This window comes from Barbus barbus (genome assembly GCF_936440315.1).
Source record: "Barbus barbus genome assembly, chromosome: 45".
Classification (NCBI taxonomy): Eukaryota; Metazoa; Chordata; class Actinopteri; order Cypriniformes; family Cyprinidae; genus Barbus; species Barbus barbus.
Window position 1 is genome coordinate 3,133,268 of NC_136723.1, and position 19,940 is coordinate 3,153,207.

Genomic DNA, 19,940 nt, shown 5'->3' on the forward strand with positions numbered 1-19,940 from the left:
CAATTAACCAAAGTTGATAAAAATCAAAATCACATATTTAGACTGCAAATCCCATTCCGATCCATAACTGATGCGCCACGTGCACGGATCACATGATGACCTATATACTCCAGTGCTGGTTTCACATGAACACCAGCTCTAACACAAAACATGTTAAACATTTACTCCATCCTCAGAATGAACTCTGGGTCAGTTTTAACTCAGATAAAAAGTAACTTTACAGTCAACATCCTTGTTAATAAATGATGTCAATGGTGCTGACAAAGCACAGGTTTCTTGAAAGGATATTAATGACTTATGAATAAAGTCTATATTTACCTCCCCTGCATACTCCAGAGCTCTTTCACACTGCTGGAGTGATTAAACGCTTTCTAGGTCACACAGAGTCAAAACATTATTTCATGTCTCATGACATTCTGTTCATTTTTAGGATTGCAGGGAAAAGCAAAAAAAAAAAAAAAAAAGTCTAAAGTTTGTGTAATTCCTAAATTTCTTTTAGGATAGACTAGACCAATAACAAACTAAACAGTAAACAAATTACTTGTGTAATAAACCAAAATTGAATAAATAAATAGACGACAATTAAAAAGGAAAATCTACTTAGGTCTTTTCAAAATGATGCTACATCAGAAAACTAGACTGATTTTTTTTGTACGTCAAATAAATAAATGAATGAACTCATTATAGAAAGAAAGAAAGAAAGAAAGAAGTAATTAAGTAAGTATTGTTATCAATAATTAGGATGTTATTAGTGGTCGACCGATATTGGTTTTTTGACAGTCGATGCTGATATCTAGGAAAGCGGGGTGGACGATGGCCGATATAATTTTAATTAATATTCAAGAAATTTGAAATTAGAAAATTGTTACAAAATAAATGTGTAAAATAAACATACTTTAGATGACAAAGTATTTCACAAATAAATAATTATTTGCTAAAAATATAATTAAAAAGGAACACTGTAACCAACAGGGCACTCTTCTGGGAAGTTTGTGTGAAATTGGGAATCATATTTTTTCAAAAAGCCAAAGTAAAACTCATTTTACATACAGCACACCGTGAAAATAACATGAATATGACAGTGGGCAAATGGATAAAGTGCAGCATAATTTAAAATCACGAGTTTAAAGCATTCAATTCACACTGACCGACCGTCACGCAGAGCACACGCGATCATGCAGGATACAAATGCACACTTCCCAAGATATCACAACTGGATTCGACTAAGTTCGCAAGGTAAATTGTGAAATTAAATATTCATTAGTCATTCAAAGATTTGTTTAAATTACATAAATGCATATTTGCTGAATGCTGAAGGCAAACGAGAAAGTATTATAATGTTTGCCTTTCTACTACAAATAATATAACAGCAATCATTATAATATTTCTTGTATACTTTTAATTCCTTTGTTTACCAGTTCTGATTATTAGACAGACTTCTATCCGTATAAGACAAAACAGACAGCAAACAAGAGGGAGAATGTGAGCACTGTGTGCTCAAGCGCTGCCATTCTCAGCGCCGTCAAAATAAAAGTCCTGCCTCGAACGCCTCAGCCAAACAGAAAAACTTAGCGGCCGATGCTGATATTTGAAAAATGCCCAATAACAGCCGATATATCGGCCTTGGTGATATATCGGTCGCCCACTAGATGTTATCTTTTATTTTTCTTCTGGACCAGCTACTACATTTAGGTTAGCTTACAAACTGATGTTCATTCACTGTCACCTAATACATATGCTTTATTTTTATGGCAAATAAAATCTTTTACTTGCTGAAGGATATTACTGAGAGAAACTATTTTCTATTAGCAGAAAATAATGAGTTTAAGTGAGACACAATGACAAAATCTCTCAGCTACCAGTGTGGCATATCTGCCATCCATGTTACATCCGGCTTGTCTTTGTTTTTCTTAGTGTGAGAAACCAAATGTACCACAGTTCAATTTCTGATTTGAAATAATGTTAAAGTAATTTAAATCCATGCTCTTACAACAACAGACCAGCATGCAACAAAGTGGTCACTGGTTCAATAACAGCACAGCAGTCAGGTTATAGAGACCAGTAGCATTTGTTCTTCCATCCAAACATAAAATGCAATCTGGGAAATTGCATGTCAACCAATATCCAAACAAATTTAAAAACAGCAATACCTCATTGTTCATAGTATTCGAAGTTTCTATTACACAAACAATATTAATACACGTACGTTGTAAATTTCTGCACAAAGCTCTAAATTATCAACCAATTAATTTAAATTCTTTAATTTAAACAATTATAATTTGTGTCACACACATGGGCATTATGGGCGACTCTTATGGAATTATATGAATCAAATGGAAGAAGTAAAAATCTCCACTGCTTGTTTGCCAAACATGATAATTTAAACAGACTGCAGAGAACCATTGTGATTGACCTTATTCAATCTGACTGCATTTATATACAGCATTTGGGAATGTATTTCTGCCTTTCGCTATCAATTTTAACACTGAATTAAAAAAATAGTTCTGCAATCATTTTAGAATTTATTGCTGAACACACGCTCTGCATTAAAGCACCACTGTAATTGCCTTCAAAGAAGATGAATGCAGAGAAGAGTCAGTGACAAATCTAATGACCAGTTCTCGCTCAGCAGCTCTCGTTTAAGCACTGACTGAACCCTGCTCACCCTGACTCTCAGAAAGCAGCCGAGGGACTGGAACAGAAAGCTCTCCTTGTATTTTCAGCTGATGGTGAGATGGCTATGGGGCATGAAAGTACAGCGCAGATACTGGTGATGATTGGAGTGACATGTAGTATCCTCGGCTCTGAAGTGAGCTGACCATGACACAATATTACAACATTAATATGTCTTGTTTTTATTTTAGAAATTCTAACTTCACTGTAAAAAAAGGAGTGTCATTTTAACTGCAAAATACTGTAAAACCACTACAGGGAAAACAAATGGTAAAAGATCTAAAAGATAGCCCATTTCATATAATTTTGTTTTTGTTTTTAGAACTAAAAGAACAAATCAACATATAATTTAGTCAAAAACTGTAAACTGATATTTCCAGAATTCCTTGTGGGACACTCCACATATGAACGTATTTTGTTTAAATAATCATGTTTCTTAATAGTTTTTGTTATCAGTTTACAAAATACATTTGGGATTTAGGTTACATCTGCTGTTTAATGAATGTTTATTGCATTGTGTTACTAGTTTGAAGTTATGGTGCTGCATATATCTATTATCTAGAGAAACACGTTAGTGATAAATCCCCTGAGATGTTTGTACTGGCTACTGTATACAGGCCACCAGGGCACCACACAAACTTTATTAAAGAATTTGCAGATTTTCTATCCGAGTTAGTACTGGCTGCAGATAAAGTCTTAATTGTTGGCGATTTTAATATCTAAAGGTCTCTGCACACTGAGTCCGAAATTTTCACATGCGTTTTTTCGCATTCGCAATCTTAAAAATTCGTCACGCACAATCTTAAAAATTCGTCTTGCACACTGAGTCCGATACGTTTTAATTAATCCGTTGCGAAAAAATTCGCAAAACTATACAAAATGTCTTTAAGTAGTGAGGATGATTTTGTTGTCCTCTCTCTTTTTAAAAAAAGAAAAAGGAAATATTGGGTCCATCCAATCCTTAGATTGCGCAGAGAGGAAGGTTCCACCTCTTTATCAAAGAGCTGCGGGATTATCTCGAGAGATTCAAAGTTTATTTCAGGATGTCAATGCCTCAGTTTGATACTTTGCTAGCGATACTGAATCCACATAATAAAAAGACCGTGAACCAATTTATCCTGAACAGAGACTGTCTGAGGTATGGACACACACACACACACCGAACTGCGGCATCGGAAAGGTGCGCGCCAGGCATAAAAAATAGGCTACAGCAGTTCTTTATATTCTGTATTCCGCAATTTGTTTGTCATAAAGTGCGCTGTGCTGCAAGACGAAGTGTATTAATTTGTCTGACACTATTTTGGATTTTGGCTTTCGCTTGTACGGTGGCTCTGAATTGTCAAAACACCTTCTCAAAGCATCTCAAAATGCTTTATACGGATGCGAATAACGCAAAAAAAAAAAAAAAAAAAAAAATCGAACCTTTTTTTTTGACAGACGAAAATTTCGGAGGCAGTGTGCAAACGTGATTGACAAAACGTGAGGTCGTATTTATTTTTCAACGTGCGAAAATTTCGGAAGAAAAATTCGGACTCAGTGTGCAATGGCCTTAAGTCGATAATGAAAAAGATGCATTAGGATCAGCATTCATAGACATTCTGAACTCTATTTGGGTTAGACAACACGTTTCCGGACCTACTCATTGTCGAAATCATACTCTAGATGTAATACTGTCACATGGAATTGATGTTAGTGGTGTTGAAATTCTGCAGCAAAGTGATGCTATCTCAGATCATTATCTAGTCTTGTGTAAACTCCACATAGCTAAAACTGTAAATTCTACACCTTGTTACAAGTATGGTAGAACCATCACCTCTACTACAAAGGACTGCTTTGCAAATAATCTTCCTGATTTATCTCAATTCCTCAGCATATCCAACAGCGCAGAAAAGAAAACAAACATAACCCCCGACATTTATTCAATAGTCACTAAATTAACGAAAAATAAAGCATCAACAGGTGTTGGCATTTCCCAAAAGCACAGCAGTAATGACTATGAACTACTTTACTTCCAAGATCGATACTATCAGAGATAAAATTGTAATCATGCAGCCGTCAGCTACAATATCGCATCAGATGCACTATAGATCCCCTGAGGAACAATTCCACTCATTCTCTACTATAGGAGAGGAAGAATTGTATAAATTCGTTAAATCATCTAAACCAACAACATGTATGTTAGACCCTATTCCATCTAAACTACTAAAAGAGCTGCTTCCAGAAGTCATAGATCCTCTTTTGGCTATTATTAATTCATCACTGTCATTAGGATATGTCCCGAAAACCTTCAAATTGGCTGTCATTAAGCCTCTCATTAAAAAACCACAACTTGACCCCAAAGATTTAGTTAATTACACACAGATTTAGTTAATTTACTCAAATCTCCCTTTTCTGTAAAAAGATACTAGAAAAGGTAGTATCCTCACAATTATATTCCTTCTTAGAGAAAAATGGTATCTGTGAGAAATTCCAGTCAGGTTTTAGGCCGTATCATAGTACTGAGACTGCTCTCATTAGAGTTACAAATGACCTGCTTCTATCATCTGATCGTGGTTGTATTTCTCTATTAGTGCTACTGGATCTTAGCGCTGCGTTCAACACTATCGACCACAACATTCTTTTAAATAGACTAGAACACTTTGTTGGCATTAGTGGAAGTGCATTAGCATGGTTCAAATTGTACTTATCTGACTGCCATCAGTTCGTAGCAGTGATTGAAGAGGTATCATATCGATCACAAGTGCAGTACGGAGTAACTCAAGGCTCAGTACTAGGGCCGTTACTTTTCACGCTTTACATGCTACCCTTGGGAGATATTATCAGGAGACATGGTGTTTTCACTGTTATGCTGATGATACCCAGCTCTATATTTCTTCGCGGCCCAGTGAAACCAAATTGAGAAACTAACGGAATGCATAGTCGATATAAAAAAAAAAAACTGGATGACGAATAACTTACTGCTAAATTCTGAAAAAACAGGTGTTAATTATCAGACCTAAAAACCCCACATGTAATAACCTAGAACACTATCTAACACTTGACGGCTGCTCTGTCAATTCGTCTTCATCAGTTAAGAACCTAGGTATGCTGTTTGATAGCAATCTTTCATTTGAAAGCCATGTTTCTAGCATCTGTAAAACTGCGTTTTTCCATCTCAAAAACATATCTAAATTGCGACCTATGCTCTCAACGTCAAATGCAGAAATACTAATTCATGCGTTTATGACCTCAAGGTTAGACTATTGTAATGCTTTATTGGGTGGTTGTTCTGCACGCTTGATCAACAAACTACAGCTGGTGCAAAATGCAGCAGCTAGAGTCCTTACTAGAACCAGGAAGTACGACCATATTAGCCCGGTTCTGTCAACACTGCATTGGCTCTCCATCAAACATCATATAGATTTTAAAATCTTGTTAATTACTTATAAAGCCCTGAATGGCTTAGCTCCTCAGTACCTGAGCAAGCTCTTATCACATTATAGTCTTCCACGTCTGCTGCGTTCTCAAAACTCTGGCCATTTGATAATTCCCCAGTGAGGACCCCGCCACTTAGACAGCCATCAGGAAAGACCACTCGAACCAGTTGAGCCCTTACAATCTGACGTTGCTGCAGTTGGAATTGAACTGCTGGTTCGTTTGGCCAGAAGAGAACCGGCCCCCCGACTGAGCCTGGTTTCTCCCAAGGTTTTTTTCTCCATTCTGTCACCGATGGAGTTTTGGTTCCTTGCCGCTGTCGCCTCTGGCTTGCTTAGTTGGGGACACTTCATTTCCTGCGATATCGTCGACCTGATTGCAAAGACACTATTTAAACTGAACTGAGCTGCATGATGACATCACTGAATTCAATAATGAAATGCCTTTAACTGAAAATCTTTTTTTTTTTTATCTTTTCATTTTACATTATTGACACTATTTTTTGATATTGTGCAGTTGCTTTGACACAATTTACATTGTTAAAAGCGCTATATAAATAAAGGTGACTTGACTTACCATTTGTGTTTGCATGAATGACTGTGCACCATCTGTATACTTCAGCTTGTGGAAAAGCTGCTTGTGATAAACTTTGATTCTTCATGTGGCTCTCTCTTTTACCTACTGCATTATTATGATGGTTGTCAGTACGTTAAAAGTTCAAAAATTTTAGCAGCGTGTTGCTGAATTTACTGCTTTACACTTAAAATTTCTTATTTGTAAAATACAAGTTTTATAATGTAAAATTTACAGTTTGTACTGTGAATGTATTGACAGTTTTTCTGTATTTATAATTTTTTTTACAAAATTATTCTAGCAACCACAGCTAACCAAATTGTTTTGTAAAAACTTTAAGAGTGTTTTTTCCCCTCCAAATCGTGCAGCCCTAACAACAAAGCAGACACATTGTGGGAAAGAGGTAAATATTATGTTTTCTGTAATTATTTATAACATTTCATTTATGTTGCAACAATGAACTGAATATTAATTCAACATATTCAACCTAATTTGTATAATTGTTAAATAAATGTTGAATAGTAGACTTAGCAGTAAACTTTTCTTGCAAGGTTAATTTAGCTTAACTAACATCTTAATAGTTCTCACTAAAAACATATGCATGCACATTTGAGCTTTTGAATATCTGTACCGTTTTTGGTCCAATTATGAAACTTTTGTACCATTTACAGTCTAAACCATCTGGGTTTTATTATATGCAAGTCATGCTCCCATGTGTCTATTTATATAGAAGAGACATAAAGGGCTATATTTCCCTGAGTAACCTCACATGCACTTCCAGTGAGGGAGTGTGGGCAGCGTCCAAAAGTAACAGGCCAAATCACGAGTAACTTTTTGACCCCGGTTGTGGGGGTGGAGGTCAGGTTACATCTGCAGTCCATGCAGGAGAAATGAGGTTACTAGCTCACGGTGCTGGAAAGGATAGCAAAGACCAACTACCAGCACAGTCCATCTCCATTAAAAGAGTCTTTCCGACAGCATCCAGAGAAACCAACAAACACTGAAGTAGGGGGAAAAAATAAAAGGGTAGACAAACAAGGGTAGAGACTCAGGAAAACGGTCAATGGAGATTAAACCCAACCTCAAAAGGACAGAGTAAAACAAAAGACAACAGCAGAACAATGTCCCAGGACAGCTGCCCGGATGGACGCTGGGAGGGGGCCATGCTAACGTCAAACATACTGAACTTTACTTTAGCTAAAGGGAGGCACGAGAGGCCAGAGGGATTGCGAGGTGGTCAAGGGACACTTGGCCATTTTCTATTTTGGCCACAGAGCTGGGATCCTCCTCATTATGACAACAGCGCTGGCGTTTCACAATGCTTCTCTTTGTGTCGCCTCCTAAGCCCATGGATTCCGTGCCCATCCACAGCGCCAATCAACTGACAGTCACTCCCAATTTACAGGCCGAATCAAGTTTCCCGCTGACGGTCCCCGGAGGCCAACGAGACGCTGGGAAAATCGATGGCCCTTTCCCATGCCGTTACAACACACAGTATGTCAACAGCCCTCATTTGATACATTTTTTTTCCCACAGATTAAAGTGCAAAAGAATTATAAAGATCAATAGGTAACACTTTACAATAAGACCTCATAGTTGCCATTAGTTAATGCATTAACATTAACAATGAGCAATACATTTGCTACAGAAGTTATTAATATTTGTTAAAAAAAATAAAAAACAACTGTTAGTTCATGTTAGCTTGAGATCATTAAATAACACCGTTGCAATTTTTCATTTTAATGTGTTATTAAATATTGAAATTACCCAAGATTAATGAATGTTTAGAAGAGTTTTTCATTGGCATTTTGTTATCTAATGAATTAACTAATGTTAAATATTGGAGCCTTAAAGTGTCTCAGAACAATAAAGAATCTAAACGTTTTCAAACAATATCTAGGCATGTAGTCCAGATTCAAATGTAAAAAAAACAAAAAAAGGCTGAAAATAAATAGCCTGTTAAGTATTTGGCGCTGTGATGAACACCCTAGAAAATACACAAATCTGAATGGCTATTTAAATCATTTGAATAAGTTTCAAAAACCCAAAGTTGTGCAGCTGTTTTGTTTACAGGGGTTTCCCGGGGTAAAGGCTGCATTTCTGTGAATGTGCATTTTCATTCAGTGAGTCTCCTTCACATGTTCTGCCATGCGCTCTCTCATCTGTGCACACGCGCCTTTGACGCAACATACAATGGATGTGCATTGTAACCAGTTGATGGGAAAAGTACTCTAAAAAAGCATTCAAAAAATCTGAATAATCTGTAATAAATAATATTATTTTGAAGTTCCCACAATAACAATATTGTGCATATTCATTTCCATGATATAATCGCATTACTGAACACGTCTAACTCGGACCAACGTCCAAAACCTCTGAATATGAACAGAGTGACTGAACATGGTTTAAGACATTTCCTTTGTTTTCAGAGTGTTTTTGCTCATACCGTGGGTGAGTTTGAGGGCATCTCGTCGAGGCCTGCCACATGACCTGTTGTTTTAACCAGTAATCTGGGCCTTATTAGTCACGCTCCCATGTGTTTACTTTTCACATGTAATCTCCAGCTTGCCTCGTCCTGCTGTTAACTAAACAAAACCTGCGAGGAGGGGGACCCCGTGCCTGCGGACAGGGCCTAATGGGTATGGAAATATCCGGGCCTTTGTGTCCAGCGTCCAGGCGTGATCATTCAGCTAACCCTGGGCTTTAAACACGCAGTTCCTGGTGGCCATGGAGAGGCCTCCGCTCATTAGACAAAACATGCTAAAACACTCCACAGAGACAATACAAGCCACAAAGACACAGCACTACATCACTGTGCTGGAAATGGCATAATGTCAAAATGTGTCTGTGGAATGCAGAAGAAGGGAAATATTTCAAAAAGGTTTAGAACTTTTTAAACTCTTTAGAACTTCTGAAGTAATGACATCTACAGCAGGTGTCGGCAAGCAAGTTTGGCATCGGGACAAAAAAACAATTTGGCCACTAGTTGGTAGGCCAGAACATAGTCAAAGGATAATTTAAGAAATTAATTGATGAAAAATGCAACTAGAATTGCCTGTGACTGGCTGTTGCAGTGTATTTTGTAACTGGCAGTGAGCTGTTACTCTGTGTTAAATCCTGTAGGAGGACAGTCAAACAAAAAGCCACAGTTTTGTGGAGTATGTGAGCGGAGTGGAGCGTCAACAATTTCCCCTCCGCGCTCCGAGCATTTAATAATCACTCCGCGCTCACTGATATCAGAAACACTGCTCCGTGTCTAAAGTATTTCAGTATGTTTGAAATATCACAGTTCTGTTCATCATGTATATTAAAAAAATAAAATAACAGGAGAGTTTCAAAGGGACTTATAGGAACACTAGTGTGCAAACTTTTTTCCTACCACGTCCACATGACTAATAACATGGTTGTCAGTATTATAATAGCTGCTTTTTGAGGTGCAAATTTTGTTTATGATGAAAATACCTACGTTTTGTTGTAGTACTTGTTTAAATCATGTTTTCAGCTGAAAATATTCAGTATGTAGACTAATTCCTTGAGAACTATAACTTACCGCTTATGTCCATTGCCATCATCATATAGAGACATTCTTTCTGATTTGAGTGATCCTTCTCGATCAAGCTAGCTAAATATTAACATGTGAATTCTTGCTAAATATGCAGTTATATAACGGGTCGCTGGCATGAATTGTACGTGATGGAGCGGTGGTGGAGCGCTCTTGGTTTGTTCTTGCTAGGGAGTTCTTGCTAGGGAGCGTGCGATTTCGAGTTCGCTCGGGCCGTGCGCTCCTCTGTCCTCTGTGTGTGTTTGTTCGGCACGCGGTTCGGTTTCGGCCGCATGCTTTTTCTCGTTTTGTTTTGCTCCGTGTTGCTTTCATGTTTGTTTTTTGTGAACACGCGGCTTATGAGTCTTCTCATTAGCTGCGTGTTCGTGTCCTGTTTTGCACATGGCTAGTGATTTGTTTTGCTGACCATGTGCTTTTGTTTTGTTTGAGCACATGGCTGGTCTTGTTTAGTTCTCTGAGCCATGTGCTCATGTCAATTGTCTTGACCCCACCCACCTTGTTAAAAATTGTGGTCAATCGGTAAAATCGCTCAGCCCTAACTGAATGCTATATTTTAAATTTAGATTTTAATCTACTCATTTAGCAGATGCTTTTATCCAAAGGGCCTTACAAAAGAGAACAATAAATGTTTTTTTTTTTTTCATAAATTAGAACAAAACGAATAGAATGGAAAACATTTTATAGCGATATGGATGAAATTGTGGCTGTCACACAATGTCAAATGTGGCTTTACCAAGCTCAACGGCTCTGGGTAAAACTGTGATATAAAAGAAAAGCTATTGCCCATTTACAAAAGCTATTTGCCCATTGACTCCTTGATATGTCCTGCCATGTCTTCCTGTTTCAGTTGAAATTATGTCAACACATTGAATAACGCTGGTGTGTTTCAAAGCACTTCAGTGGACCTTTAAAAACACTGCTGCAGTTTCTGTGTATTAATTGTGAGGAATAATTTTTTTTTTGTGCAAGACGTGTAGAGCAATGTTGCATAAATGTACCTCTGTTCTGTTCCTTTTATATTTATTTATAAAAATAAATAAATATAAATATATAATAAATATATATATAAAAAAAAAAAAAAAAAAAAAAAAAAAGTTTCCTCAAACAGAGCACTTGCATTAAGTGTGAACAGGCCTTATGTACATGCTAGTACAGAAAACACTACGAGAACGCTAAATTTATCATCTATAAGTGAAGCGTAATCTGCACTAAACTCAGTTTTAACAAGTGTCACATTTCACACTCAAACACCACTGAGTCACTCCCTCAGCGAGCGTTTAGGACGCCACATACACCGTAGATCTTTATTTTAGGCTGCCGCGGACTCCCACGAGAGGCTATATTTGTCACAATAAAGCTCCAGAGGACCTCACGAGTCTTTGGGAGTCTTCTTACAAGCATGAGCTCGTCGAGAGGACATTTCCAACAGGAAGAATGCCAGTCAAGAACGTGTTTGAGATCAAATGTTTGAGGAGCGCCAGCTCAGCACTGAAGTCATTCTGGCCCCAGATGTTGGTCTGTAGCTAATTTGTGGGCGGCCCTGGAAAGGTCAGTTTTAGAGATCTGACAGACCACCATTAACAGAGACAAGCCAATGAATCACATGCTCTTTATAGGACACGAACGAAACATTAGATACTTCACAATACCAAAAACGCGCTGCATAATCACACAAAATGTATTTTACCTGCAAAGAAAACTACTTGGCGTGAACGTTCAATGTTTCTCAAAATCAACCATTTGTTAGTTCATAATAAAAGGTTTTAATTTATCTCAAGAGCTGATAAATATTCAAGATGGAAGAGCTTCAATCTATTTTTGAAACAAAAATGTGGTGGTTTATTTTTTAATGCATTTTTTTTTTAAATACAGCCGTTAGATCCAGTCACCAAATCAGAGTCTGATATTGCAGTCTAAAGCCCAAAACACACTGCACGATTTTAGCAATCCTATAAGATCATTGCATGCCACACTGTGCGACAAGGATCTAATAAACTACGACATGTGTTTAGACTGTACGATGATGACACCTATTCACTCGTACGCTACGACGCACGTTACTATAAAACGTCATTGGCATGCGCGAGCGGTAAACAAAAAGAGCATGATAAATCACACAGCAGTTGTTTTTTTGTGTGCTGAAAAAGTGGAAGCAGCAAAAGAAGGGATAAAAGCCTGAGGTAAGCAGTTTTATGTTTTAGCGCCATGTCTCGTTGATTTCATGTCGCATGACACAGAAAACTTTGTTGAACTGGTGTATAAATTCAATATTACACAATTGTCCAGCATTCTTTTCACTGCAATTTCTCAAAAACAACCAAAGCCATTGCTAGTTCTAACATGCCATTTTTTAAATTAGTAATGGAGGACTGGACACATCTTAAATAGCAACAGTAGATCTTGAATCCAAGGTGTAAGAAAGTATTTGCATCTTTGGGATGCACCTTCGGTCTTTCCTTACTTATTTACAAGTCTGTTAAACTGTCAACAAATTTCACCATATATTAGCCAACAAACAGACATACAAACTACTGAGCAAAAGTTTGAGGTCAGTAAGATTTGCTCATTTTGAAAAAAGTTTCTTATTTTCAACAAGGCCGCATTTATTTGATCCAAAATACAATAAAAACAGTGAAATATTTTAAATTAACCATGAAATATTTATCACAATTTAGAATATCTGTTTTCTATTGTAATATATTGTAAAATGAAATTTATTCCTGCTGTAATCTGAATTTTAAGCATCATTACTCAAGTTGTCAGTGTCACATGACCCTTCAGAAACTTCAGCTGATTTGGTGCTCAAGAAAAATGTATGATCAAAGTTGAAACACTTTTTTTTAGGATTCTTTAAATAGAAAGCTCAAAAGAAAAGCCTTTATTTGAAACCTTTTGCAACAGCCTTTACTGTAATTTTTAATCAATTTAATATGTCCTAGTGGAATAAAAATATTAATTTCTTTTAAAAAAACACAGCCTTTATGTAAAGAAACTTTCTTGATCTTGACCCACAAGTTCAACAAACCATTTAATCTGACACTCTTGTTTGACTAAATCAATGGCCGGTTACATTTTCTTTTCTAGAGGTAGTATCTGCTCCAACATTGGACCAGCCGTCTATGCTCAATGAGAGTGTTCAAAGCCCAGCCACATCCGTTAGAAACGCAAACAAATTAATTACGATTCTGTGGGCTGGGAACACCCAATGGAAGCACACCAACTGTGTCAAGCACACAGGAAACTCCAGACCCCAGCGCGCACACCAGACAGCGCTGGAAAACCACGCCGCTGTTTCACAATGTCAAGCTCCGATTGCAGATCTGCTGAGAAACATTAAGCAATTCAGTCCACATTCACAAATGAAATAAATGACTTCTGCAATAAATCACATCCAATATTTCTGCCTAAAAAACAAGGTCTTTGGAAATCATTTGGAAGAAAGTTTGCTGCAACAAATGTAAACAAAACTCACAAGGGCCTATTTACAGTTTTCACTTCATGCATTTTCTCAAACTCTTCCATTTATACTTTGCCACATAAACGAGTTTCTGCAAAACAAATATAAATCCGATCTTCAATTCCCACGCTATTTGCAAATTCAACAGAGTCGAATGCCAGATGCATTTATTCATGCTTCATGCTAGAGTCTCAAACTATCTCCTGAAGTTGTTTGTACGATCAGACTGCAATCTATCTCAAATGAGTTTTGAAATGCCATCCAGTCAAAGAAAATGCATGAAGTGAACAAGCGTAAATAGACCCAAAGTAACGCTGCCTTAAGGTTTTCTCTGCGAGCTCAACAGCTGTCAAGCTATTATTAAACTTTGTATAATATGGACCCCCAATGTCACTTTTTTTCCATGTTTAAATACGTTCACCTGCCTCACTGAGACATCTACATGTCAGCCAGGCTGATTCCCACAAAAAGTCTAAATTGTGACTCAATACCAGCTCAACCAATTGTGAGTTTAGAGCAGAAGAATTCAATTAGCCGTCTAATAAAAGACTGGCAGAGTGTTTGGGAAACCAGTTTGAAAACAACCATTATTATATTTTATTTTGGAGCCGACAGTGGTGTATAACTTCCACACTTCCTCACGTTTAACATAATCAAAAACAGCTCAAGGTGATGCACTGATCTCTCAACGAAAAGAGTTTGAGCGATGAGTTGTCCTACTATTACTCAAGCCGAAGAACATCTGCTTCAACAGCAGTGTCAGAAACGGACACGGTTCAACACCTGTTGTTCTCATCAGGACTGTTTCACCTGTAACAGTGACTCCAGCACACATGAACACACAATGACTGATGCTCCTGTTCTCACCTGAGGGGTTGAATAAGCTCAGTGACGTAAAACATGGTTTGGAGTCACTGTGAATCCCTATATGGCTCAGAAACACCCAAGAGAGAGACAATAAAACTGGAAAAACAAACAGGCTAATTAAAAGTAACATCATGTGACTTAACCATACTGTTTAACACTTTTGCTATATACACACACGTTTCAATATCAATATCTCAAATTTTAAAATGTCATGCACTAGTTATTTATATAGTAAACAATGAAACAGGAAATTACAAGTATTAAACCAGTGCTGTCAAATAATTAATCGTGATTAACTGCATCCAAAATAAAAGTTTTTGTTTACATTATGTGTGTGTGATGGGTATATTTATTATGTATATAAATACACACACATATATATTTTGAAAATATTTACATGATAAATATTTATATATATATATATATCCAGCGTTATTCAATGCGATATATATATATATATATATATATATATATAAATATAAAATATCTTAAATGTATACATGCATGTGTGCGCATTATTTATAGATACATAATGAATATACGCAGTACAGACACATATATATTATGTAAACAAAAACATTTATTTTGGATGTAATCATTTGACAGCACAATCTCTCGTAATAATTGTGTGCTCAGAGGATACTCTCAAGGATTATCCTGGAAAACAGCTCACAAAGGCACGCAGTTTTTTTCTCCAGCAGTTTCTTTAGGTTTCAGCTTCCATTCATCTCTCATTATCTTTACAGTCTCAAAGCCTGCAGCTCATATTGCAGCAAATCCTGCTGAAAACAGCTGTCATTCAACCCGCAGACGCTCAGCTTTCTCACATGATGATATTCACACATCCTCATCATATTCATAACACAGAGCTGAACATGAGACTCGGGCTCCAACAACACACTCGAATATGAACTGAACATATGCAACATTAGAAACACACACGTGACCCTGAACCACAAAACCAGTCATAAGGGTCAATTTTAGATTTATAACGTTACCTCATCTGAATAAATAAGATGTATGGTTTGTTAGCATCAGACAATATTTGGCAGAAATGCAACTAACTTATTTGAAAATCTGGAATCTGAGGGGGCAAAAAAAATAGAGATATTGAGAAAATCACCTTTAAAGTTGTTCAAATTAAGTTCTTAATGCATATTATTAATCAAAAATGAAGTTTTCATATATTTACGATAGGAAATTCACAAAATATCTTCATGGAACATAATATTTACTTAATATCCTACTGATTTTTGGTATAAAAGAACAATGTATAATTTTGACCCATACAGTGTATTGTTGTTATTGCTATAAATATATCAGTGCTGCTTCAGACTGGTTCAGTGCTGCAGGGACACACGTCACAGATCACTGGAGAACGACCAACAACAGCCATAGAAAAATAAGTAAAAAATAAAGGGCAAAAAACAGATGTTTTTTTGTACGTTTTTCAAACTACTTTTTTAAGCCAGGTTGTGAACGTTAAATTAGATGTCGGTTTATTTGTAAAGGTTTAATTAGTTGAGCTTGCGCTTTTAACCCGTTCTTTCCGATCAGCACAAATAAAGAAACCGTTGAAGAATGTTTGAATTCACCTGCATCGCTTCCAGTAAGATTGCACTGCATTTCCTCACACATACATTACAGAGCAAGGAGCTCTGTCAGCGAGAAGATTACTTATATGGCTAATGTGTTTTTCCCCAAATACATTTTACGACAGAAACACGTTTTGGAAGAGTTTGGGAGTTATTTGTACCTGTTGTGTGAAGCGTTTAGGTCCACAGCAGCCGCTCCATGTTCAGCGCCGGGACTCTCGCTGCTCTTTAAAGAGCTTCTCATCCATTCCTGAGCACTATTACACGGATTCTCGCTGGTTTTCTGTGCGAGCGACGGCTCGGCGAGGCTCTGCTGCAGTAAGGCGGTCTGGATCGAGCCGGGACCGGACACCGTGAGGAAGTGCAGCGCTGCCGTCCCGCTCTCGCATTTATCCAGATCCACACTCCTCACCTTCCGCCTCCACTGCGAACTCTCCCCGGCATTTCGCTTCACTTTCCCGCTGCTGTTCGAAAGTGTGGAGCCGCTGGAACTGCCTTGAAGTCCGTTCACGACGTTTGTGCCGCTACTGGAGTCTAATAATCCGCCTAACGACGACGTCCGGCTCCCCGCCGTCGCCATTTTCTGTCCTGAATTTTTGGCACTTAATAGATTCTATGAGAGAGGGAGTGGCGGGAATTTGGGGGAGGATGAGAGGGAGGGGCTTCCGGATCGATGGGAGGAGTCGTCTGCAAAAGAGGGAGGGGCTAAGGGACTCCTCTGGGAACTTATCTGCTACGTGCACAGTGTCACAGAAATTAAAGATGGGGCTTTAATCTTTTGAGATAAATGTCGAAAACTATGAAAACATACTGAAACTATTTTTTCACAACTCAAAACGTCCAGCCCAAAGACAGTCATTTATTTATTTATTTGGATTATTATTATTGCTATTATGTGAAAAAAAAATTTGACACAAAATTTCTCCTAACCCTTAAAAGTAATTCCAGACTTCTCCTCAACAAGCTTTATGGCTTGAGGTATCATTGAAGTATCAAAATTACAATGAAGGAGGGACTCAAGACCAATATGAAGTCTTGACAGTGGCCTCTTTTGACCAGAACATTTAAGAAACCAATTAGCAACACACTAAAAAGAACCGTTACTGTAAAAAAAATAATAAGTTGAACCAGCTTAAAATTTTAAGGCAACCAGCTTCAGCAGATTTTTAAGTTTATACAACAAAAAGTTGAGAAATTTCCTAAAAAAATAAGTTGAGAAAACTCTAAAATCTGCTGAAGCTGGTTGCCTTAAAATTTTAAGTTGGCTCAACTTATTTTTTTTTTTTACAGTGCAGGAGTCGGCAACATCATGCCGAAAAGGTTGCCGACCCCTGCTTTAACAGCTCTGGCAACCCAGTATGCCATGTATGTTGATGTGATTTTGGGTTAAAAAACAAAAAAACAAAACGATGTATATTTCTGTCTTTTTTAACTTACTGAAAAAGACAACATTTTTATAGCAATAAATAAAACTAAATGAAGAGCAAAAAATGTGCATGCATCAGCATCTCAACTCAGTCTCTTTTGCCAAATGTTATCATTATTGTTCATCATCATTAAAGGAATAAAGTTTGGAAAAAAGTTTAAATGAAATACTGAGTTTAAAAGAAAATTTGATAGATAATTACAGTATTCATGTGTGGTGATGAATACAATCAGTAGGCTATAAGCTTTAAAAAGGGCTATTTCTAAAATCAAGCAGAAACTCAAATTCATTATCACAACTGCCCACAATGTTAGCAAAAATGGCCCATCTAATTACAACGAGCAGTGAGAGGTTAGTAGGCTACTTTAGAATTGTAGGAAACTTTCATTCCGATACATAAGAAGAAGAAGATGATATTGTTTCCAACTGACATAAGCATCATAAGAAAGAGGAAAGATGCTTTGTGTAGCACCTAAGGCTCTTCACAAACTTCTGAAGCGCCTAAGACTATAAGTAGGTTTGTTAAATTTGTCATTTATGTTGGCACTTTATGTCTGGCTTCAACAGTCAGAGATCAATAAACAATTTCAAAGAAGTGTGTACTTGCAAAAACTATTTCAGGCACTTAAATCTGCTCTGGCCCCATCACTGCTGCAATGAATTGTACACTCTAAAAAAAATCCAGAAAAATAGGGCACAATGGACTATATTCGTATGAATCAATTTTCTGTGTTATTTATTTGACTTTTTGCATTGCGCTGTGCTTTTTAGAGTTCATGGAAATGTCCACAAAATAAATGGATAATGTACCTGGAAGAAAATTACCATTCTATTTTTTTTATTTTTTTAAACAGTGATTATTAAGTGCTTTTTATATATTAAAAAAATCATGGGATTTACACACAAATGCATTATTTTTCAGGGTAGATCTGACCTTTTAGAGGGTTTCCATCCCTCATGGGAAGCCTCCTTTCTAGCAATCTGGCACATAGTCTTAATTGTTCTGGCCCAGGGCAGACGCTACGCAGCAGTTAACGTTGCAAACACTGTACATCACTTTGATGGGCCGAGATGTTAAACTGCTGTGCTGTACAGTAGGTTCTTGGCTTTCTTTTATACTTCTGTCATGTGAAAGAGTGTTCAACCGATTTAATCAACAACATCTGAACATTTATTTAATTATTTGACTGGATTACACTTATAATGTTATTTCTTTCCTCAAAGAGAGCACTTTAACTAAAAAAAACTTATCTTACCTTTGATTCATTTTTAATTCATCAACAAAACCTTTGGAAAATCAAAACAGTTTCTGATTCAGGCAGCATGCACTCATATTATAATTGCTTCCAATCTTAGTGTATATAAAGGGATAACAAGAGAACTTATTATAAACAGGTTAACTTAATCAGTATAAGGACTAACTAAGGAAACTAATAAAGACTGAACTGAAAGAGTGAAACCAAGACATATGAACAAAACAGTTACACAAAATATAATCCTGAGACCAACCAAAAGTGTACTTTAAATCATGACGAGATTATTAAAATGTAATTTTTTAAAAGCATACTTCAAAGTAAAACTTTTAAATAGATAATATTACAAAAGAGTATACTTAAGTGTGTTAAGGAGTCATGAAAGTCTAACTAAGTGACCTTATATCATGTATATTATATATTATCTGCAATGTTTTTTAAATATACTTTTTTTAATTTAAAGAACACAAGTGCACTTGCAATGAAAAACACGTCTTTTTCTCAAGAGTATGCTTAATGCAGCATTATTTTTTAAAGAAAACACATAGTAACTCCACTTTATGGAATAGACCACATATATTTGGAAGATAAATAAAAAAAATTCTGGGTTTAAAAACCACAGTGCATTGATTGTGTTTTATCTGAATTGCAAGCAGCAGAAAATACCTGAATCAGCAAAAATGGGTTTTTGAAAGCAGAAGTCCTGTTGGTTGAGGACTGGTTTAGGGCGAGGGCTGCTGCATGGAGGAAGCAATTTCCTGTTCAAGTAGATTCACTCCATCAGTAAGCGCTATTCTTAGCCAGTCAGGCTTCCTGCAGCTTCTGCATTTCCTGCGCACGTTGACCATGACACAAAGTATTTCTGCCTCAACGTGTGCAATGTCAGCAGTACTGATCCCAAGTGCAGGTTAAACAAAATGAGAAAGACAAAAATGGTGAGTAATGAATAAAACAACGGTGCAACAAAAAAGCATAGGCCTAAAAGTCGTTTTAAAGATTTCAATTAAGGAGTATTTTTTTGCACTGATTTACAGAGAAAACTGGAAGACTTTATTAGGCCCTATTCTTAAAGGTTACATTCAACATACTTTTACCTTTCAGATTTTTACTGAGAGCTGTG

General features: G+C 36.8%; 1 protein-coding gene across 1 annotated transcript in view; it reads right to left on the reverse strand.

The window, feature by feature from the left end:
• The window catches only part of LOC306864180 (mitogen-activated protein kinase kinase kinase 1-like), a 69,379-nt gene extending 52,639 nt beyond the window's left edge, over positions 1 to 16,740 (reverse strand). The window contains exon 1 of the mRNA XM_079407941.1: positions 16,303 to 16,740. Within this exon, the coding sequence (XP_079264067.1) occupies positions 16,303 to 16,721 (419 nt within the window). The 5' untranslated portion in view covers positions 16,722 to 16,740. The remainder of the gene's footprint in view (positions 1 to 16,302) is intronic.
• Between the last annotated feature and the right edge of the window lie 3,200 nt (positions 16,741 to 19,940).